General features: G+C 53.1%; 1 protein-coding gene across 3 annotated transcripts in view; it reads right to left on the bottom strand.

The window, feature by feature from the left end:
* Positions 1-23,892, bottom strand: part of RGS3 (regulator of G protein signaling 3) — a 70,790-nt gene that overhangs the window by 9,889 nt on the left and 37,009 nt on the right. For all 3 annotated transcript variants that reach the window (XM_049832863.1, XM_049832865.1, XM_049832864.1), the window contains 2 exons: positions 16,843-16,965; positions 463-1,107 (listed from right to left, as the gene is read on the bottom strand). In XM_049832863.1, coding sequence (XP_049688820.1) covers positions 463-1,107; positions 16,843-16,965 — 768 coding nt within the window. The remainder of the gene's footprint in view (positions 1-462; positions 1,108-16,842; positions 16,966-23,892) is intronic.

Genomic DNA, 23,892 nt, shown 5'->3' on the forward strand with positions numbered 1-23,892 from the left:
GGAAGAGGCTGGCCAGGGCAGAAAGCCACACTGCTCCTGGCATCCCTGAACACACCAGGGACTCTTTGTTATCAGAGGCTCTCTGGAGCCTGGCGTTTTCCTGTCCCCACCACTGCGAGCCACTCTTTGCAAGTGCAGACACCTGGGTGCACTTCATCCTCCACTGGTCTCAGCAGACAGCAGCTCTCCAAGACATGGGACTTTGCAGGATCTCGATGCAGTGGTGGGAGATGCCCACCCACAGCACCAGCACACTGGCTCTGGGTGACATCCCCTGGGTGCTAAGCATCTCCCAGAGCTGACTGCCAGTGGCAGGGACCTTCCTAGCCCCTCAGGTGCCAGCTTTGCCATGGCCATAGAGAGAGGGGCCACATGCTGGCACACCCCCACCCCAGGAACTCCCCCATTGCCACAGACAAGCAAGATCCAGCTGCCCCACAGAGCCAGCATTGGCTCACATACCTTCCTGTGGCCTGAAAACAGCAGGGTGAGCTGGTGGATGGAGCCACCATTTTTGGCAAGCTCTTTCTTGAGGGTCCTGGGGGAGGGCAGGGCCCAGTGGCCCTTGGTGCCCTGGCTGTCCGAGCAGTTGAGGGTAGTGTCAGAGGTGAAGCAGTGGCTCTTGGCCTCCTGCAGCAGGCTGCCCTCGCTGTGGGTCCGGCGCCGCAGGGAGCTCTGCACACTCAGCGTGTAGACAGGCTGACATCCCGACGTCTCGATCATGCTGCTGCGCTTCACTTCATTCCTCTCCAAGTAGTGCTCGTCGCTGTCCTCATCTTCATCCTCCTCATCCTCATCCTCCTCATCATCATCCTCCTCATCCTCGCCATCCGTGTTGCTGCCCACTATGCCCACCGCACTCTGGCTGAAGGTGCTGTCGAGCCGCAGCTCGGGGATGACAAAGGCTGGCAGGGAGCTGGGCTGCTCCTCTCCCTTCTCGGTGGCCCCTGGCTGCTTTTCCACCAGGAAAGGACGCTGGGTGGCTCCCAGAGCATCCCAGGACTCAGCCGGAGCTGGTGCCTCTGCAGCTGGAGGAGCATCACCCGCTGCCACCTTCCCGTCCTCTGAGTGCATCTGCCCTGGCCTCTCAGCATCCGTCTCCAGCATCTGCCCAGGAGAGAAGATAAAGAAGGATGAAGGCAGAATCACCCCACATCTCTTGCTGACCACCTTCCTGGGGAGCCTTTCCGCTCCTGACACCCCGAGCACAAGGCTGGCACCAACTTGTACAGCCCTAAAGGTGCTCTGGTGGGGTGGGACAGCATCATCCCCATGTCGTGACAGGTCGCCCACCACTCTCACAGCACCCAGTCCTGGTGCTGTTCTGGTGGCTATGGGGCAGGAGTGGGATGGGGCCACCCAGCTCCCACATCTAGCACCCGGCAGCACCTGCAGGTTTGGAGGAAACCGGAGGGCCGGTGGCAGGTGGCTCAGGCTGGCAGCGCAGCTGGCGCAGACAGGCTCGGCTTCAGCCGCAGAGGCAGAGCTAGTAACATCATCCTTACCCTGATGGCTCCACCGTCCCCCTGGGAGCTGCTGGGGGGGCTCAGCCCTGCAGAGATCTCCCTGAGGTTGGCAGGGCAGCAAAGAAAACCAGCAGCTCTCGTCTGGCAGCTCCGGCCCCTCCTGCACCGCATTATTACATGCACAAGGGAAGCACCGGGCTCTGCTCATCTGCAGATGGCCCAAGCTCTGCCCAGCCACGGCCAAGAGTGGCTCAGCCTCCCTGACAGAGTGCCCTGGCTGTGGGGCTTCCCACGGCTGCCCCACAGTGCCCTGCACAGACGTGGCCCTGCAAAACCACAACCGCTCCTACCAGTCCCTTTCATTTTCCTAAGGCTTCAGGGCTGTTTTTTGCCAGCTTTCCTCTGCAGCTGGGAAAGGCCTGCACAAGCTCTGCCCTTTCAAAGGGAAAAGCCAGGAGTAGCCTAAGGGAAAAAACCTCCAAGGTTTTTTCATGAGCAGGGGGTGCCTGCAAGGAGCTCCCCCCACCAGAGCTGGGTCCTCTCTTCCATGTGATTTTCCCTTTGCACAGAGCCCAGCTAAGCCAAAGGGGCAAAACCAGCTTAGGAGGGAAGAAAGACCAAAGCAGAGAAAAATCCTCCCTCCGGGAAGCAATTCCCACCTACACAGACCCTGTCAGGCTGGGGCAGGGGTTATTATACAGGACCAGCCCCAGGTAACAAATCACCCAGAAAAAATGTCACTGTATCCCCAGTTAAGATCCAAGCATTTTCACAAGCCCAACGGCAACCAGAAAGCTGGAGTTAACAAAGCCACCACCCCTGTATAAATTAGGTTGACTTCAGCTTCAAAAAGAGCAGCAGCCCTGAGAATCAGCCCATCCAGCCACATATCCTATTGGGAAGAGGCACCCAGGAAACAGAATGAGGCTGTATCCCCATGGTGGTCCCAGCTTGTGATAGCAGACCCCTGCAAGCCATCCCCTGAGACAGCCAACCTGCTGCTAAACACCTCCTCACCCTGCAGAGCCGGTGCACATGGATTATAACCTGCCACTGGATATCACCAGGGAGCTGTATGCAGATGTTGGGCTGCAAAAGCTGCTGTCATCCCCAGGAAATACCCTGGAGGTGTTTAAGCCCCAGCTTCAGCACCATCTGCTCTGCACAGCAGGGATGGCGCAGAGACCGCGCAGCACTCAGCAGCATCCTCAGGCATCCGTCAGAGCTAATGGGTCCAAAAAGCAGGCCAGATTTCCAAAAAGGTGCTTGAGTTCAGTGCCACAGCCAGCCTCCTCCTGAGCAGCACACAGAGGAGCTCACCCCTGTCCACCTGTGCCTTGTCCTTTTTTGTCATGCCAAAAGGGCCCCCTCTACAGCAATGAGCATGGAGAGGACCCACTCTGTCCCCTTTCAGCCTGACTCACCACAGGCAGCAATTTAGCATCACCTGAACTGCCCCAGTGAGTCTGAACTAAAATTCAGAGACCATCATGTCCTCGGTCCCATCTGTGGCATCTGCCCTGTCCCTGAAACAGCTGGATTTGGTGGGAGGCTGTCCTGGTTTCAGCTGGGATAGAATTAACTGTCTTCCTAGTACCTGGTACAGTGCTATATTTTGAGTTCAGTATGCAAAGAATGTTGGTAACACTGATGTTTTCAGTTGTTGCTAAGTAGCGTTTAGACTAAAGTCAAGGATTTTTCAGCTTCTCAAGCCCAGCCAGCAAGAAAGCTGGAGGGGCACAAGAAGTTGGCACAGGACAGAGCCAGGGCAGCTGACCCAAACTGGCCAACGGCATATTCCATACTGTGTGACGTCCCATTTAGTATAGGAATGGGGAAGTGGGTGCGGGGAATCGCCAGTGTCGGTCGGCAGGTGGTGAGCAATTGCACTGCACATCATTTGTACATTCCAATCCTTTTATTACTACTGTTGTCATTTTATTAGTGTTATCATTATCATTATTAGTTTCTTCTTTTCTGTTCTATTAAACTGTTCTTATCTCAACCCACTGGTTTTGCTTCTTTTCCCAATTTTCTCCCCCATCCCACTGGAGGTGGGGAGTGAGTGAGCGGCTGCATGGTGCTTAGTTGCTGGCTGGGGTTAAACCACGACAGAGGCACAAAGTGAATGCTCAGTTTACCCCATCCTTGTGGCTTTTTCACTCCCCCCATGGTAATTTCTTGTAAAAAGGGAGTGCTTCCAAACTTGCTGTGCAAGGATGCTATTTGCACCAGCATGTGTTTTAATTATGCTGCTTATGTCTTATTTGTATTGCAATCACTGTCATCATTATTTCGTGAAATAATTAGAGGAAAAACCCACACAGCCGTCAATTTGCTCCCTGCAAAACCCTCCCCCTCCCCAACAGCTTCCTGTCTGTCCAGTCCTTCTGCTTAATATTGCTGGTTGCCCGCATTAGATAAGGCCCTAGAAGGAAATGAACAGGGTCCTTTAAAATGAGAAATATTTGGGGATTAAATTAAATCCCTGTGCTAATTCAATCAGAGACTCTTCTGCTCTTCAGTGGCATGGAGGGTATAAGCAGGAGCCTCACTACCGAGCGAGGTTTCCATCTCGAGGGGAAAGCATCACCGGGTCTGTGAAATCCCATCCTCACAGAAAGGGCCGTGGCTGAGCTCTGCTCAACATCACTTGATAGTGGGGGAAAGAGAGGGAAGAAAAGCGGCAGTAATGCCATCACAGCCAGCCAACAAGCCTGAGCGTGGCTGGAGATACCAGGGGCTTCATCAGCACAAAGCCAAGGACCACCCTGCTGCGCAAAGCTGATTTGGGCCAGCAATGACAGGGATGTGACCAGGTTTCCTCCTCACCATTGTCATGGCCAAGAGGCTGCTGGAGGAGGCAGAAGATGGAGGCAGTGCTGATGCTGTCTGAGCAGGGAGGTGACGTCCTTCCACCTCAATGACTAATCCAAAACATCCCATCGTCTTGCTGCAGCATGGGTCCCTCTTCCTGGCCAGCAGCAGTCACTCAGGAGCCAGCAGCCAACATCTGGATCTCTCCAGCCTCAACATCTTGGTCTCACTGCTCTCAACATCTGGGTGTCCCTATCCTCAGTATGTCGGTTTCCCTGTTCTCAGCAACTACATCTTCCCATCCTCAACTTCTGGGTCCATCTGCCCTCAACATGTTGGTCTTCCCATTCTCAACATCTAGATTTCCCTGTCCCGAGCTGGGAAGGCCTAGAGGCTTTACTATATCCTCCCTGGAGGACCTCACACTTCACTGTTTTGGTTTCTATCTCAGACTAAGTGGCCAAGGCAGCATGTCCCAAGAAGGGGAAGAGAAAGTAGAAGAAAGAGCTGTCTCCAAGCCCCAAGATGACTATGAGGGGTAGTTTTAGGGAAGGAGGATGATAGGTCTGAGATCAGAGCAACAGCAGTAAAATCCCTAATATTGATTTCCCCATTGAACAAGCCTCAACACAACCCAAAAAAAAGCCAAAAAACATTGCCCCACCTGCCCCAGCATCCTCAATCTCTGCACCTGTAACCTGCTGCCTGGACTCCCTCTGCCTTTGGGCATCACTCGCTGATTCAAAAGTTTTCTCGAAACCAAGACAGGGGAGAAGTACTGCAAACCCTCTGCTCTTCAGTCTGTAATTTGATCCGGTTTTTTCTAGTAGCTGCTAGAAACTAAAACTGTTCTAGTTTGCCAGTAGAGCAAATTTTGATGAACAGATGTGGGTTTGTCAGCGCAGCCTTGACTTCTCCAGCATTTCTTTAAATAACATGCCCTTTCTGGTGGCCCACAGCCGGGACTTCCAGCCAGGAAAACACCAGCCACAGAGGTGGCACAGCTGTGAGCTGAAGCCTGCACTGGCCTTCCCCTGGTGCTGCCAGCTCTCACACTGCCAGAAGTGCTGCAATATGTGGCATTCCCTTAAATCCCCAGCTCTAGGAGGTCAGGGATTTTTTTGACACTTTGTTTCTTATTTCAAAACCTCTGCTCCTCACAGTCAAAGAGCAACTGTGCCTCAAATAACACCTGGACACAAGAAAATTGAATTCAGCCTTTCCTACCTCCTGATATGGATGCTTAGGTTTTGCAATGCACATCTTTCTGTTGTGGTAATACTGGGAAAGAGAAGGCTAAACATGCCTAGGAGAACAGCCCTGCACCCAGGCAGTTCCTCAGCCAAAAGCAGGGACTGGGAAAAGCAGGGAAGTCCCTGCAGATAACAGACTATTGGACATCGAGATGAGCAGGAGAGTGAAAGACGCTCTTCTCTGACTGTGCTCTCACCCCAGGAGGAGCTAATGGACCTCCTAAAATACTGCTAGAAGAGTTGCTTTTATGAGCTGTCCCCAGACTATGGCAGCCCCATCCTCTATGCATCCCATAGAGGAACCTCTCTGGCTCCTGCTGCTCTTAAATCTACCTTTGCTCAAAGGTGCCTCACCTGTCCCCAGAAGCATTTAACTCCATGAGAATGAGACCAAGTCCCTCTCCAGGGGGATTCTGGGGAGGACACAGCCAGCTTCGCTACTGGTAGTGCACTCCCTGTGCAGAGGTAACATCCCTCCCCAGGGCAGATGGGATGCAGGGAAAACAGCATCGACATCACCCAGGAAACATCAACATTTCTGAAGTAGGTTTTTCCTAAAGTGGAAAAAAAAGTTACAATTTCAGTTCTTAGCATGGGACAAACTGTGCCCAGATCCATCAGATCAGAAACTTCTAACTGGCCCTGTGAAGCGCTACCAAAACCATTGATGAAGAGCACCTTGAGACTTAAAAAGTGACCACTAAGAACCAGGTAAGTACACAGCTAACAGAAGTGGTATCTATTACACACCACAAGGCTGAAAAGAAGAAACCAAAGCCAGAAATGCAAAACAGAACTACCGAAACTTGAAAAAATTTTCATGGGAGTCATTTTGAAAGTGCTCACAAGGAGCATCCCCTGAGCAGCTCCACTCCTTGCCCTCCTTGAGCCACAGCAGCTCTGTGGGGCCAGCCAGAGCCCAGGGCTCATTGCACAGCAGGGTTTTCTACCCATTCCTTGCTTCATTACTGAATCAATGAATAATTGATACAGAGCAATTAGTGTAACAGCAAAAGCAAGCACAGATGGATAAACCCAAGCAGCAGGATCCAACAGCACACTGGGGCAAGGCAGTGAGGGTGAATATATGCATCTGACAAGACACCTGTGAGGGTGTAAATGTTCATACCACCCAAAAAATCCTGGGCTTGAAATGACTCAGAGCCCTGGAAGAAGTCCTCCTCCATGGGAGGAAATGATCCCGTGCCAGCAGCCTGCGCTAATCCCATTACTCCATTACTGTCATCCCCAATTTATTGATCTGCAAACGGGGCCTGACCAGGGTATCGCCCAGCCCTGATGCTGCAGTGGCCACACTCTGTGCCTCTCCCCAGAGACACTCTGCTCCCTGCAACACAGCGGTAAACAGGAGCCAATGCTTAATCGAGGTCAACAGCCTTGCCCATAGCAGAGGGCACGCAGGAGGGAGCCTGGTCTGCAGGCGCAGCTTGGACCCTGCGTTTCAGTGCAACCACCCACTGAAGCTGTCAGCAAACAACCTGAGACAAAATCTCCCCATGCCGCGTACTTCAGCCAAGCAGCTGGAGTTAACATAGACTTGCTACTGCCATAGCACCGAGCTGCCAGCCCTGAACCACAGCTGCCCTGGCAGTCCCAGCTCTGGACCCCAACCTGTCCCCTGCCCAGTGCCCTCCATCCCTGCCAAGGGTATGAGCATGCAGACTGATCTGATTTCAGTGGCAAGGGCTGAATTTGCTGTTTGGTCCCCAGTGCCAGTAAACGGAGGGTATCCAAAAGGCTGTAAAAGTCCTGGAGCAGAAAGCCCACATTGTCAGCACACTGTAACGCCGCTCCCGCAGCGAGAGCCAGCAAATCCAGATGGCACAGCCATACACAGCCCAAATTTGCAAAGGGAACCTCAAGAATTCCCCATCACTACAAACACCTCTTTGCTATTCCCCGATGCTGCTCATTACAAACCCTTCAAGCCCAGCCTAGTGGCAAATGAAGTCGGGCAGGACCCACAGGTTCCCCAAGAGACAGCAGGGACCAGCCCAGTGCAGGAGTGCAGGGGGACCAACTCGGGGAGCAGAGTATATGTCTTTGATCTAAATAAAAGGACATCAGCACTTTCCGATGGTGCTGTGATGCTTCCTCGACCTGTGGCCGGATCCTGCCCAGCAAAGGGTACAGCCCCCAGGTTGCAATCTTTGAAAGTAAAACCTACCAAATCTGGACTCTCAGTTGCATCCCAGCTGCACAGGTCGAGCGAGCAGCATCTCCCTCCGGCGGCGCCAGCCCCGACATGTGCCCGCAGCCGCGGCTCAGCAGATGCTAGTGCAGTGCTTGGCTCTGCCTCTGCAGTTATTAATGTCCATGTCAAGCGGCAGCTGAAGCCGCCCCAGCCTCTCCCAGACACGGCTCCCTCATGCCTCTGGTGCTATTTACAGCTCTGCTAGCAATCCCTGGAGGTACTATTACCTGCTGATAAAAGTGGACAACTGCTCTGCCTTGAGGAAGGTATCACCCTGAAACCCACCACATTCACTTTCGCAGCTCCCCTTCTCCTGCCCCGTCCTGCCCCCGAGAGACACCAAGAAGCAGACTGATTCCAGTGCTTCCTGCTAAATGAAACTCTGCTGCAGGTTCGCAGTTGGTTTTTTTCCTAAACTGCTTTCTATGGAAAAGGGACAGTTCTGAAGTGGGAGATGCTCTGTAGTGCGGTGCTTTGCCCTCTGCACTGCAATCCCCTAGGAGCAGCTCTACCCAAATGGGCAGGGACAGGGAGAAAAAGCATGTAGGAGGGTGTACAGTCTCCATCCAGGGGACAGCCGATGCATGACCATCTGTCCCTTCTCTTGTCTTACAAGGGCCAGTGCCCTCTCATGACGCACTCCCATACACGCCAGCCTGGGGATCCGACTGCCTTGGCTGGACGTTTCTCCTCCTGGTATTACACTTTATTGACTGAGACAGGCAAGTTGCCCTGATGGCTACAGAGAGAGAGCACAGTAGTGTGTGTGTGCATAGCTGCTGTCACAGCCATTTGCCGGTGGTTATCTGCATCATGGCCACCATTTGCTGATGGGTCCTCACTGCCACAGTGACAAGCTGTGCTTGGCTTTCCTCCAGCATGGACTTTGGGCACACACATGTCCCCCTGCTCCCAGCCAGCTGCAGGTTCATGGATGCTCCCGGAATGGAGCACGGGAAATGTACTGCCTCCTATTCCTTGCAGGTAGCCACAGCTTTGTAGTGGTACAGGAAATGTAAAAGCTCCCTCACCCGGTCTCACTGGACACAGAGCTGAGCTCAGCCTCATGATGCTGTCACCGACAGCAACAACATGGCATGGCCACCCTGGCAGATGTGGTCAGCACCTATCCTGCCTGCGCTGGCGAAGGGAGCTGGACCCAGTGGATTTTGTGCCTGATCGTTCCATGAGGCCACCTGGCTGGCTGCAGGTCTGTGGGACATAGGCACACAGCCAAGAGATGTCACCACATTGGCGGTGCCCAGCTGCCCCTGAGACTCAGAGCACCCCCAGCCCGGGGTCCCTGGCCCCTCTCAGCCAGGAACGAACCCAGCCACCATGCAAACCTGCACACACCCACTGCACTGTGTCCATCATTTCGGCAATACAGCTCTAGTTTGCTCAAGCTGGGCACCAGCTACTGCCTGCAGCCTCATCGACCCAGGTAACCTGCCTCCACAGGGTGAGCACGGTGGGACCTACTGCTGGAGGCTAGTGAAATGACATCGGGGTCATAAATATCCCTGGCAGTAGAAAAGCAGAGTGGTGGGAAAGGGGGAGGAAGGAATGGATCCTGTCATTGGCATTCAGCCCACAACCCTCAGCATCCTTTCCCTGCCTGGGGTGACACAGTGCTGATCAGCAGGGGAATCTCTCTGCAGCATTATCTGCAGGGGCAGAGCATTGTCCCCTGTGCAGGATGAGGGAAGTGACAGCAGGAGCCGGAGCTGATGCATTCAGCCACTGCAGAGCCATTGTGAAGGACTCATCCCAACATCACTTACAACAGGACAACGAGATCAGCGCTGGAAGCCGTTGCTGCTGCCAGCGCAGATCATGGTACGGAAACAGCCACTGAGAGAAGAGGACCCGGCAGAGCAGCTCTGCCTCCGACTGGCACCAACAGGGCCATGGCCAGAGCCACACACAGAACAGAGGAATCCCAAATGGTACCAAAACCAACACTGGTGCCTCCAAAGCCAAACGCATCCTTCCTACAATCGTGCTGTCAAGCCTTGCCCTGCCACTCCATCAGGAAGGCTACAGGGCAGGATGACAAACCTCACGGAAGACCAGGGGACCCCACGGGGGCAGGATGAAGCCATGCCTCCCAATCCCACACCACTCTGGGCATCACCACCCACACCCCCCCGGCACTTCGGACACGTCCTTTGGCTTTCCAGATGTATCAGGGTTCAAGTAACTTTTGCAAGGAGTTACTTGAACTTGGCTTTGGAGTCTGCCCAGCCACACGCTCACAGCCCCCCGCTATGCTCCAAGGGAAAAGCATCAGCAACTACCCAAAGCAGGAGTCATTTGGGCAGAGGAAAGGACCACTCCAGCTGAGTGGATACTGCCAGCCCTGCCTGGCACAGGCAGCACTGTGCCAAAGAACTTCCAGTGCCTTCATTAAAGCACAGCAGCGCTGGCTTAAACCACTTACTCTGTGCCTTTGACCACCCTGTGCAAAAATGATCTCAACACTGCTCACTGCACCCCCCCTGCTGCTGGCACCACTCCTGCCAGCACACTCGCTTTTACCAGCCGTTCTGGGGATTCACAAGAAACAGACCTTCAAGGGCTTAAAAATGCTTCTGGCTGTGATGAAAGTGTCGGCAGCTGCTCACACTCCTGCTACACCACTGTGCCTTCCTGCTTGGGGGCGGGGGGACACGGGAAGGATCATTGGTGCCACTGGACATGGTCGGGAGAACATCGCACAGCACCACAGAAACAGGAGCTGGTGTTTGCCGGAGGGAAGAGGTCTGCTTTCCTAATGGCTTTGGAGTCCAGCTAAGCAAACGAACAAATAAAGCTGGAGCTGCGGCTCTCAGCTGGCCCATCTGCTCCATCATCCCTCTGCTCTCACTCCCAGTGCACATGTGCCTTGGGAGCCCATAAGCCAGCAGCACTGGGGCCAAGACAGCGGCTGTCCTGGGCTGGCAGCCCCCAGCACCTCCATGACACCTGGGCCAGCACCAAGAGCCAGCAGGGCTGGAAACTGAGCTCAATGGAGCCAGGGCTTGGTACTGGGGGAGATGCTAAAAAGCCCAGTACCCCAACCAGGCATCCCATCCAGCCCCATGCGAATCCTAGCCTCCCCAGGCTTTGTGCTGTGTCCCTGTGCTTAGGACTGCAAGCCAGCTGCTGTGCAAGAAGGGAATGATGAGGTGAAAGATCAGCCCCAGGACCCGTCAGCACTCATCCAAACCCACCTGCACTGCAGGGAATAAACAGTCAGGCTACTGTTTGAGCTGGACACTTGAGACGTGCTTTGAAGCCTCACAGGGAGCTGTAAAATCCCCCCATATAGCCTTTGATGCCCTGATTGCATTTGGGTCTTGTTCCCATGAAAGAGGGCTACAAACCCAACAAGAATATGGCTCAGGATGGATCAATCCACAGTAGCTCAAACTGCATCTACTTCTTTTATGTTTGCAGCCTGCTTCACACCCGCTGCTATCTCTTCAGCTCCTGTCCCAGCTGAATTAAAGTCAACACATTGTCCTCCTCTTGGCCTGTCAGGTGCTGAGCATGAGATCCATGTGCCACCATGCATCAAGGTCATGATTGCGGATTCAAGGGTCCCATTCTGACGGCATGGAGACCCCTGGCAGCGACAGTTTCATCCAGATATTTAAGTGGACGGAGCTGAACTGAAGCCTGACTCACAGAGGGACAGTGCCTCCAGTCCCACAGCCTCCCAGATTCATGGCGTTGCTGAAGCAGCCTTTAGCTGACCTCAGTAACAAGTTTTTCCAGCCCAGGGTGAGAGCCAGGCTGTGCTCACTGTCATGGAACAACTCTTATTTGCTTTACTTTTGTAACCTGGCTCATAAGTACTGCCAGCTGATGCTTTAACCCTTATTGGGGCTGAATAAACCTCAAGGTTTTCTCCTCTGTTTGAGCACCATGACACAAGCGAGGTCAGGCTGGCCCTTTGGGTGCTGTTGTGATGTGCTTAGCCCTTCCCAGCCTCTCACATTGGCATCATGGAAGAAAAGCAGGCTCTAATGAAGCTCCAGGTTTCCTGCACCCTTGGCCATGCCCCTCCTGCTGTGGCCCACAGCAGCAGGTGAGCAGGACCCTCTGGAGCAGAGCTGGTACAGATGGGGCTGCAGGTTCCCAGCCCAAAATGGAAGGACTTTGGACCAAAAACAAAGTGAGAAGGTGCAAATTCCCTCCTTCCCCATCAAACAGCCAATTGCACTCTGACTATACTCCTGCTGAGTAAAGCACCCCGTGAATGCTGGATCAGAGAGAGAGAGGTTCACCCCACTTGTCCCCAACCGAAGTGCTTATCATGGCCACCCCAACACCAGTGACCCCTTGGCTGTGCCAGCTCAAGGGTGTACATGGCCACCATCCAAATGGGAAATTACCCACTGTAAAAAGAAAGGGTGTTGCTGAAAGCAGCGAGGTGTTGGGGAACAGGGATTGCAGAGGGACATGGGTGCACAACAGGGTGGGTGCCTGGGGCACACCAGGGTGCCCAGGGTGAGGAAGAGGAGGCAGGGCATAGGACAGAAGAGGTGTCACCCATGCTCACCCTTCCCCATGCTCCAGGCACTGGGGCCAGTGCACGGGGGAGCATGGCCACCCCTCCGCCTGCAGCTCCGCCGCGGCAGCCCTCCGCAGAGCCCTCCCCGCACCACCGCTCCGGCCCTGGTTTCCATCATCCCTCGATTACATGCTGTTTGCTCTTGTTGACAGCACATTTACTTGCACTTGTCAAGCACACTGTAAATAGTGAGAGAAAGAGCCCTGCCCTTCCTGACCTGAGGAACAGCCAGGAAGGGGCCGGACAGTCCCTCCCGGCCGTGTACCCCAGCACCAGAGCCAGTGCTGCCAGGAAGGGCCAGGGTGCAGGATCGGTCCATGCCTGCTGGCACCATCAGCAGCCACAGGAGAGAGACTGGTGGCCAGGCTTTGAAAAATGCTGAGGAACCACCACCTCCCTTGGGAAACAAGGGGAGCACCCATCCTGGACTCCCAGGCCCAAAGTCCACACTACCAAGTGTCCATAATTATTTAGCTTAAGGAAAATCTACATCTTTCAGATACAGCCAGCCATCATCTCCAAGGTAATCTCAGGTCATGGAGTCAGAAGGAAGAGTAATCAGCTGTTCTGAGTGTGGAAGACATAAAGAAACAAGCAGTGAGAATCAGATGGTCATAGCAGGTTCGTTATAAGCAGGGTGTTGTGCCATTAATCTTCTCCCTGGTAGCCAAACCAGCTGGAGCAGCTCCAGCCCCTGGCGCCTCGTCCTTGCCCCTGCTCTGCAGTTTGCCATCTCTTCAATCGTGCTAATGCAATTTGTCGCATTATGGACAAATGGGCTGGAAACAGGACCAGTGCAGCGATGCAAGATTATAAAAAGCACCATGCTCTGCACAGATGGTCATTATTCGGCCCAAGGAGGCAGCCTCGCTAACTCAATTAATTCATAAAGCTGCTTTCGCTATAATCACATTGCTGCCGCTGTGGTTCCTCACCAGCCTCAGCCCACCTCCAGGCTCCATGCTTCCCTGTTTGAGGATGTTTGTTGCCAAGCTGGGTCACCCTGGTGATGTGTTTTACAGATCCTCACTCAGCACAGCCAAGGGGCAGGGCGCAGCCTCCCAGGGCAGATCCGGACCCCAGGACAAGAGTAGGGAAGGTTCTGCAGATGGAGAAATTATCCACAGAACAACTCCTGTGACCTGCTGCAGCTGGCAGGACAGGTTCATCACTCAGTGAAAGCCAGCCAAGTCATATAGTGGCAGCAGAGAAGCCACTGGAGCCCCACTTCCACCATGTCTCCTGGACACCAGGGCTAGAGAGCTGGAACACACCGACAGCCATGGTTATCCCTGGAGCTCCTCCTGCACTGACTCTGGCAGGAAAAGCCCCCTGGGAGCATGGCTGGATCATCACAGCTATATCGCTCATGGCTTTCTCTTCCTACATCTCCAGAAGTGGATGCTACATGCACCATATGCTTGTGTTTCCCAGAAACTAGCAGCTTTGTTCTAAAGCCAGCTGCTCTGAAAGTAGCAGCCATAACAACACGGGCCCATATAGGGTGCATCCTCCAGGCTTGACACTGTCCTCCCAGGAGACATTGCCAGAGGCCATGACAGCTCTGCAGAGCCATCTCCCTGAGCCAGAAGGACCTTCCCGCCCTTAGTGCAGCCCCACCTGGGCATGGCTCAGGGGGCCTTGAAAAACAAGAGGTGCCATCCCAAAGCCCAACATTTTTCTGATTTCCCACAGCTCCAAGAAGTTGGCACCATGCAACTTGCCTCCACCAGTTCAGCCAGTCCAGCCCCTCCTCTCCAGATGTGCCCGTTCTGCTGGGAATCCTCTGCCCCATTGCAACTGTTTGTTCTGGGAAGGACTGAGGGACAGCATTAACAGTAGCATTAACGTATTGAAGGGAGAGCCGTCCCCAGCTCGCGCACTGGTGCAGCAGCCGCAGAGGCTGCTGAGGAGCTGCTCTCTGCTCAGACAGTGTCCCTTTCTCTGGCTCCAGTGCACAGCTGGCACATGGCACATCTCTGCCTGGCACCGAGGCTGCCCCGGCCCTTCGCTCCCATCGCATGGCAAAGCCCACATACCCTCAGCTGGGCTCTGGCCACAGTGAGATTAGCTGCCTCTTGCCAAGTCGGAGCAGTTTTGAAGGCTTTGCAAATCAGATTCCTGTTTGGAGCAGAAATCAGCCATGCCAAGGCTGATACTTCCAGCTTAATTTGTCTGTTCACAGAGCACAGACACTGTTCCGTTTCCTTAAATAGCCCTAGTATCAAATGACTTGTAAGCAACAAGCAAAGCTAATGGATCACTTCTCCCTTGCAAGAAGTGACTGATTTTCCCAGCTCCTGCCTCCTGCTGCACTGGCATCCCTGGAGACGTCTGCCCCAACAAACCAGCTGCGGTGCAGACTGGTAACAGAAGCCCCAACTGCAGCTCGCCCATGTCAGGCTTCTGCCCACAGCCCTGTCCTGTGTGCAGCCACCCACCCTGCTCCAAGCTTGCACACCCACCAAGCATCCTCGCCTGTCCACTCGGGAGCTGCAGCCTGACACAGGGCTGTTCTTCCTTCCCCACACTGTTCCTTCTTGCATTTCAGGATCAGGTTTGCTTTAAAATTGCATCCTGAGCAGTTTATACCTTGCTGGGATGGGAAATGGTGTTATGAACTTGATTATCAAGTGCCTGGTGGTTGCTCTCAAGCTCCTTTTCTCCCTCCTGGCCTCGTATCCCACCAGTGGGATTTCCATCAGCTTTGGCAAGCTGAGACAAAACCCCCTTGTCACAAACTTGGAGGGCCCACGCTGGCTCTTCACTGCAACTAAGGAGCACCCTCTTGGCTACTGAGGCACAGAAAAGCCTTAGAAAGCTTTGTGTTGTCTTCTAGAGTATTTTTTTACCTGTTCAGTAGCCAGGCTCTTTCCATAACATGAGGAGCAGACACTCTCCAGGGCTTTGCTCTGAGCCACAGGGCTTGTAAGTCTAGCAGAGAGCCAAATTCCCACACCCTGCCCTGAATACAGAGTCTGGGGTGCAGAGGGCAAACAGCAATATCACCCCAAAACCAAAACAGTCCCACAGCACGTCGTGATGGACAGCTGCCAAGATCCCCCCTTTTAGGACCTATTTGACGTGCTCAGATTTGAACATGTCCCTGCACAGCTTCATCCCGGATGATCCCCCAGCCCATGGCTGGATTGCACCCAGCCGAGAGCGGAGTCATGCCAAGCCCCTGACAGCAGCCCCATCACATGCATCCCCCCCATGCCAAGCCACCTAGGACCCCCTGCACGGGCACTGTGTCATACCAGCAAGACACATTGCAGGAAAACAAGAGACATGGCAGAGTCTGTCACCTCATTGAATTAGCTGCCCCAGGCTATTTGCATTTCTAGACCTTTGGTTGGTAACTAGGTTCTCAGGCTTTGTATGTTGTTGCTATTTTAGTATGTCTGAAACGTGCAGGAAAAGGAATCCAGAGGCTCTGTCTCCTGTGGAGATGTTTGTGCTGACCCAGTTTGGGACACTGCAAAGCAAAAGCCACATCGCTCTGCCTTCAGATCCGGGCAGTAGCGCAGCCACCTGCTCCTGCTTTTGCCTGCACATATGCCTGCCTTTGAGCCATGCACCAAGGCTGTGTACACACGTCGACGTGGGGCAGGAGCTGCTTCACCACCACGCACCAGCCAAGGGGAGGTATCCAGGTGGTTTTACCCCCAAGATGCCCATCTGCCTCACTTAAAGCTCTTTAAACTCTCAGTACAGTGTTCGTCTTCTTCCAGAGCAATGGGTCACCCACCAACAGTCTGAACCCAATCCCTGAAGATAACTCCAGCAGAGATTGCCACTATCCCAGACAACTCCGTGGTGGCAGCCCCAGCCCCAAAGCCAGGCAGATGGGTGGTGTTAACTATGTCCATGCAGGGCAGGCATGCCCTACAGTGCTTTAAACCCACTCCATGCACACATTTATCTTGCCAGTGCTGCTGAGACAATGTTCTTGGGCCAGGCTGAAGCTCTCCAGTGTGGGAAAAGTGCTGGTGCTGCCTTGCTAGGTATGAAAAACAGCACTCATCAAATGACCTTTCTGTGCTTTGAGGCCATCTGTGGGGTCCAGATCAAACGCTTGAGCCCATCTGAGTGCACACAAGGGGCAAAGCTCTGCACCACTACTCCCATGACCTCGGCCTTTTAATCAGGACCCAGAGATCACGGCCTGAACCTCTCCCTCTGCATTCAGTCCTGCCCTACAGCCGAGCTCCCGGGGAAGGCCATACACCGGGTTGCATGGCCTCAGCTGTCCAAATACAGATGCTGGGAGGCGTCAGAAGCAGCCTGCTTGCTGGAGTCTGCCTCAACTCGGGTGAGCGGATGCAAATGCAATAACTGCTTCCCCAAGCAGGGCAGGAAGCTGCAGATGCAGCAGTGCCTGAATACAAACTCACACCTCACCTGGCAAAAAAACAGCCTCCAGGGCAGCTCACCCAGCAGGAGCGTCACTGGAGCAAAGCCCGCACCACAGGCAGAGCCCCGCAATGCTCTGAGTGGGGTTTTCAAGCTCCCGCATGGGTCTCTTACCTTGTTCTCTGTAGGAGCTGATGCCGGATGTTGCTGCTTGGTGATGTTCTCAGCCAGACACCAGCAGATCCTCTTCTTCTGCTCCTGGGAGTAAGCCTCCAAACTTAATAAGCACTCCGATTTCTGACGTAAAGGAAACACAGGCAGAGAGAAGGTCATTAGCTGTGTGTCGCAGGCCCTGGCTTTGTTTGCAAACTACTTGCTTCCAACACACTGTATCAGATGAGTGTAAGTATAATGGGAGAGCTCGCACCAGTGTCCTGTGCTCTGGGCACGAGAAAGCAAAATAGATGGGCTTCACAGTGACATCTCCTCCAGAGAGAGGGTGAAAGGCTGCTGTGGTGCAGAGCAGCAGACCTCTACTTCAGTAAGTGGGAGCAGAGTGGTAAGGCACGGGCAGAGCACCAGCAATTCTGCACCCTGTGCCACCACAGTGGAAACGTGTCTATTAAGCTAATTTAGAGGGTGGAAATTGCTCTTTGCTGTATGCAAACATTAATGAGGCGCTGTAGCATGAACTGATGAAAAACAAGCGCCTTTGGGCTGGGTGGGGCTAGGAGGAAGGCAGACCTCAGGAGAAGCTCCAGACCTGCCTCTCCTGTTCTGTTCCTTACTTAAAGCACACGTCGGGGGTTGTTTTGAGGATGATGCTCCACCTCTGGTCATGCACTGTCTGTGAGCAATGTGCAGTGAGGAAGGAATTAAGAGAAACAATAGGAATTCATCCCAGCTAAGCCCACCTCCCCTCATGCTCTATCCCCTTCCCTGCACACATCCTTTTTGATACGGACCTATTCCTCTTGGACAGGTGTTCTTTGGACCAAATCCCACTCATTTAAGAAACCTTCTGACCAAGTTCTCTCAGCAAGTGTGTCCCAGCCCTTAAACCGCTCATCTCTTGTGCTAAAAATTAAGCATTAGTAACATTTGCCGCCCACTGGGATTTTGCAGGTTTCACTTTTAAAAGGGTTCAGAAATGCCCATGGCTGGATCATCTCCTTCTGTGGCCAGATAGGAAAAGAAAAAAAAAGCAGAACTTTAGGACAGAACAGCAAAGAAACAAAAAAGAGTCTTTCACTAAAGGGCATGAAAAAGGCCTGTCATTTCCCTGTAGGATTTCCTTCCAGCAGGGCAGGTCTCTGATAGCCTGTTTTTCCCAGAAAGGTCAGAGAGAACTAAGGAACTTGCAGCTTTGTGACTCCAGAGACACAACACAACCAAAAGGGGAAATGCTTTTTAGTCACACCATTTAAAACACTGTTTTCATTGGATGCCAATTCATTCACATTTAATCCAAAATCCCTACTAAAGCAGTAAATAAACCAACTTCCCACATCACCTCTAGAAAAAGAGATGTCTAGTTCAGTCCTCTGCCCCTCTAAGGCAACTAGATTTGATCTTTCATATGTCTGGACATCACTACATCTATTCCTACAGCAGAAACAGGCTTAAATATTGAAAATGCATGCTCAGGCTTACTGAGCACTATCAAAATGGGATAGAGGTTTGTGACTCAGGGACACAAGGTGGTGGGGTTCCCCCCTGCCCCCCAGATTCTGAGTTGCAGAGATGCTCTGAGCATTCCTCGGAGCATCACAGTGTTCTTCTCCATCCCAGATACCTCATTTTCTCCCAGTCCCATGTCACCAGATCACCAGGCTGTACCACTGTGATATCCACTTGTCCCTAGGAAGGTACCTAATTGTTCCTACTCTCAGAGAAGCAGACGGGTAGCAATCTGCCAGGCTGGAAATCCGGGCTGGCATTTCCTTGCCCCACACTTGGGGCCAGAAGTGAATGACAGCAAGGACTCAGCAGAGCCTAAAAGACATCAGCATAGCTGCAAGGAGTCCAGTGCCCACACTGATGCGGTAACCAATGCACACTCCCATCCCTACCAAGCTTCTACAATTCCCCTGGTGTGAGGCTTAAAGCAATTCCAAGAACGTCTCATATCCCCTTGCTCATGACGGATGCACAGCTCACCTACCCCTGCTCTGCAGCCCCTTGCTGATTCAATTACAATCTCCATCTCTTTGATTGAATTTAGTATAAAGCGGTGTTCAGCCCGTGCTGGCTGTTGAAAGCAAAGTACCCTTCTCCCTCCTGCTCAGCCTCAGCGAGCCGGAGAGACTCCCCAACCCCAGCTGCCTCGGAATATTAAAGCCAAGAGAGGAGACTGCCCTCTGGTCCAAAAGTCGGAAGATAAACTCAACCACCCTGATGTGTGTCCTGGATATTGTGGGCAAGACTGAGGGGGGACATGAACAGCCAAAATTGCATTTATCAAATCTGTACACATTTTACTACCATTTTTGTGCTACAGCATTGAGATCTCAGCACTCTTTTCCTTCATAGTGATATTTAACCTCTCCAACACATATTTTCCAAGGGAAGAGTTCTGTTTCTCCCTCTTTCATCAACCTGCTCCCCCCAGTAATGTTCAATAGTGTTGGGGAAAGAGGCAGCCCAACCCTCAGGGCCTGAGCACCAGCTGCCTCTAAAGCACAGGCTCTTGCTTACAAAGTCCTTTGGGATCCTGCCAGATGGAGGGCAGACATGTGAAGGGCTGCTGGTTCTATGGGATAAAGCTCTACCGGTGGCACGTGTCCCTGGAGCTCAGCCCCTGCTAAGGGACCGGACTGCCCAGCTCAGCACTCCTGCGCACTGGGGAGACTGGAGCAGGGAGGTCAACTAACACCGGGACTGCACTGTGCCCTGTGTATGCTGCCTTGCTCAGGGCTCGCTCTGGGAACCGGCCTCCCCGCTATTGTTTTCCTTCAGGGAGGCTGCCGCTTTGCCTGCCAATATTTACAAAGAGAAAACAGGGTTTAATCTCACAGTGCTGGGAAAGGAGGATGCAGATGGCGTGAAGGGGGCGTTTGCGACCAGATAAAGTGAACGACTGAAGTGGCTGCCAGTTGCTTTCTGACTGCCTTCACCCCAGCATTTTGAAAAACATGTTATTGCAGGTGTTGCGTGCCGACTGCCACAGGAGCCTCTGGGAGCCCACAGCTCTGAGGCAGCACCAGACCCTGCACCAGCACGAGCCCCCACACCAGTGCTGCCCGTGGAAGAGCAGAAGGAAAACACAGGGCATGTATCACAGAGGAGGACCCAGACTAGCCAACACAAGCCCCACACAGGCCCTGTTACAGCCAGGCATTATCTGCAGGAAAAGGTTCCTTTTGCTCCATGGGAAAAGCTCACCCCTGCAGATGCTCTCCCAGGCTGAGACCCAGCCCCGCTGCATCCAGGAGCTTGGGGAGATGACAGGCGAGGGGCCTGGCCAAGCAGAGCTCCTAGTTACCCCAGCAGACACCAACCAAAGAGGGATTGTTGGTTCTGTAGCCCATAGATCAGCCAAGGACAGCCCAGAGAATGGCACCACATTGCAGGAGGGGCCCCCAGACCCTACACGCCAATACCTCATGCTGCAGCCATGCCCCTCTGTACAGGACCCGGCACAACAGCATCTGGTACACAAGTGTGGCTCTACATGACACTGCAAAGCTAAGATATAGTAACAACGAGGCAGATTCAGCTTGACACCTCCAATGCCTTGAACTCCGTGACCAGCCTAGCCGGGGGGCTGTTCTGATCTCACCACTGCCTCCCCCAGCTGTGCTAGCAGACATGGTCCCGGGGGTGGTCAGGTCCGGCAGATGTTCCCCCCACAGATCAGGGGGATGCACTTCTGCTCCTTTCCCCAGGTTCCTCTGCAGGGTTTATGGCAAAGTGGTTCAGGGACAGGGCTTGCAACCCAGCTCAGCTCTGCCCAGCCCCTGGCCTCAAACATTCAGAGCATTGGTCCAGAGCCAAACCCACCAGAGATCCCAGAGGGGAAGTACCTCGGAAACGGGCTCCAGACTACAATAGCTTTTAAATCTCAGAGCAAACCTTTCACTGGTGAAACAGCAAGCCCTGGGAATATCCTGTGCACAAAACACGGGCAACTGCTGGCTAGTTATTTCATGACCCACAGAACTAGGTCTGATGAGAAAGTTCAGTTTGCTCCTGTGCTAAGCTGTGCTGGGGGGGTGTGTGGGACCATGTCTCTTCCTGTGGTTTTTGGACTGCTGGGCACACTGGTGGTGCCCAAAAAACAAACACTGGCAGTAACAGCAGGGGCCCTGCTGAAAGCTGGGATGACCAAAAGGTAACAGGATCTCACAGGTGCTTGAGCAGACTGATGTCCATGGAGCTGCTAGTTGCAGGGAACAGCAATCTCTGCAGAGACGTCTGGTTTGTTGCTGTGTGGCTTGTTTTCAGGCCAGGGAGGCTCTATAGGTGAAGGTGAACAATAGACGTGCCGATCCTTCCCTGTGACACCAAGGGCTGGCTCTTAGGAAATGGGTTTTTGTTGTCCTAATGACACCCAAGGATGAGTAGAGGCACCAAGACAGCACAGTTGGACTTCATGGTGCAGAACCACCCGTGGCTCCAGCTCACCCCAGGCCAGTTGGACCCTGTTGCATTTCGATGCTGCTGCTAAGGCGGGCAAAGATGGAGGAGCGATGCCACAGGAGCACTGCATCATGGCACAGCCTGGAGGATGCTACGCCTCCAGGAGGAAAAGCCAGCCGGAACAACCTTTTCCACCCACTTTGGAGCAGCCGGTGAGGACACAGGGCTTGGTCTGTTTTCGCAGGGCAGCAGGTTGTCCTCAAGTGGCTCATCAGGTAACAGCCTTCACAGGAATCCCCAGCCCTGAGACTAGCCAGGCATGGAGCTCCCAGTGCGAACACCACTCTGGCAAACAGAGAGCAGATCCACTGCCTTCCCATTCTGCAAACACCCTTTCCTCTCAGGCAAGAGGGCTCAGAGCTGAGGGACCCCAGTGACAGTAACACTAAGCTTACCTACCTGCTGCAAACACAGCCCCAGAGCTATCCGTTCCTCTTCCCCCAGCAAAGCCCCAAAGAGAGCAAGTTCCAGCCTGTGCAGCCAGCCCCAGGGAACAGCAGTTTCCCTCCAAAATCACCCGCTGGTGCCTAGGCCTTTTTAAAATTTCTCCAGTACTGTAACCACATCATACCAGCTCTTCTTTTTTGCCAACATCTGGGAAATGTGACCACAGAAATAAAGCTGGGGAAAAAAATTAAGAACTCCTGCTCCAAAAAGAACATTTTGTGGTCATCTCAACACTCAGATTCGGGTTGAAGTGTGTAAAGATTCACAAAACCAGGGAAGCGGAGTGCCTCTGTTTATCTGTTTCTCCAGCTGGGACACAAGCACTCCCTGCTCTGCCTGAAGAGACCTGAACTGGGAGCTGTCACTGCCCAGCCAACCCAGGGCTTCTGCTACTGGTGTCATTCCACATCATCTAACCTGGGTAAATGCACGCTGGCAGAGGAGATGGAGCCCAGGGGTCTATCTGCACAGAGGAGCAGCCTGGCCACCAGCTCCAGAGCCATCACTTTGGGTGCTCTGGCTCCAGGTATACACCAGGAGACCACTGGATTGAACCAGATGAACATTTCAGTTGCAGCTAAAATTTGGGGCATGTCATAGGGATACTGGGTAGGGCTGCATTTCAGGAACGTCTCAGCATTTGGGGTAGTCTGCACGTGGTTCACGTCACAACATCCTTCAGAAGCACTTTTGAAAATGTTGGCAGTCTCAGTCTAACGTTATCTCACTGCATCTATGGTTCAGGCTGGAGCTTGGACTTCTCGCCTTCACACAAAGAAATCCAGTGGCTGGGACCTGCCATCCTTTGGATGGAGGAAAATGGAATCCTCTATTCAGGAAAGAGTTAAGCTGTTGCTGTAGGCATGACATGGCAGAGGGATTCAGCATGTGTAGACAGAGCATCCAGCTTTCACGTGAACTGGGTGACTCAAGGCAATGCGTGCCTGCGCGCTGCAGTGCAGGATACAGCTCCACTTGGTGAACCTCTCCAGCATCCCAGAAACAAGCCACAGCTTGCAAGACACGGAGGAAGCAAAGGAAATGTCAGAGAGCAGGAAAGGATTTTTTCATCTGGTAACATCTCCTGACCACCACCATCAGAGTGGCTGGAAGAGAAGGAGTCCTCCCTTACGCTAAATAGGACTGGGAACGGGAAGAGGAAGGCAGAGGAATACACTTCATGCTCTCTCAGTGTGCTTCAAATTCATGTAGTAAAAGTGGCAAGAGCAGGCAGCAAGGAGGACATCTAGATTTTCTCTACTTGAAGTCCTTACATATGACCAATCCCAACACTTCTAGCCTTATCTGCAGTGCCCACTCCACCACAGCCCAGAGGATCTTTCAACTTACTGCAGTACAACAAGCCCTCTGACAAATAACAGCCCACAAATCTGACAAACACCATCTATTTTCTTATTACAAGTTAGAGGTAATTGAGATACAGTTTCAACAGAGCACATAGTCCACAGACAAATGCTCATCCCTTCTACCTTCTCCCATCCTGCACACAGCACTCAATGCTAGCTGACACTTGATTTTCTCTTACCAGGAATTTAAGCTCCAGCTATACTTCCACCCTGCAGTGCTCTGGCATCTGCTGGGTGATCGTCACAGCACAAAATTCAGGATTTTGGGTTCCGGCAAGGCTGAGGGACTCCTAAATCAGTGCTCTTTTTTGTAAAGCATCTGTGGTTAAACCCTTCCTGTGGTGAGTTGTGTTGGGGGCTCACAGACCATTCCTTTTGGCCAGTGCTGTGCTGCTTTGGGGTCAGAGCTGGGCACACCTCTTGGCTCCATGTCTCATATACAGCCTTGAAGTTTTCTGAGCTCGTGTCTCTAGACTGGTCTTTTTGTCATTGCATTTTGTGGGTTATTAGCATTTGAAAAGGAGGGATCAAGACACCTTGCAAACTGCTCAAGCCCTGCCAAGGAGCAGAGTAACCAGGATGGGGGAGAAACGACAACAGCAGAGCCCAACCCAGGGCACCAGATCCTCCTTAATGCTGGGAAAAAGGAAAGGGGGAACAACTTCCTTTGCTTTGGCCCCTTGCCAAAACCATCCCATTTCAGTTGGAAGCAAATTCAATCCAAAATGCAAGTCTTCTCCCTATCACTTTGGGGTCAGAGAACAGAGGA

Source organism: Accipiter gentilis, chromosome 29 (genome assembly GCF_929443795.1).
Source record: "Accipiter gentilis chromosome 29, bAccGen1.1, whole genome shotgun sequence".
Classification (NCBI taxonomy): domain Eukaryota; kingdom Metazoa; phylum Chordata; class Aves; order Accipitriformes; family Accipitridae; genus Astur; species Astur gentilis.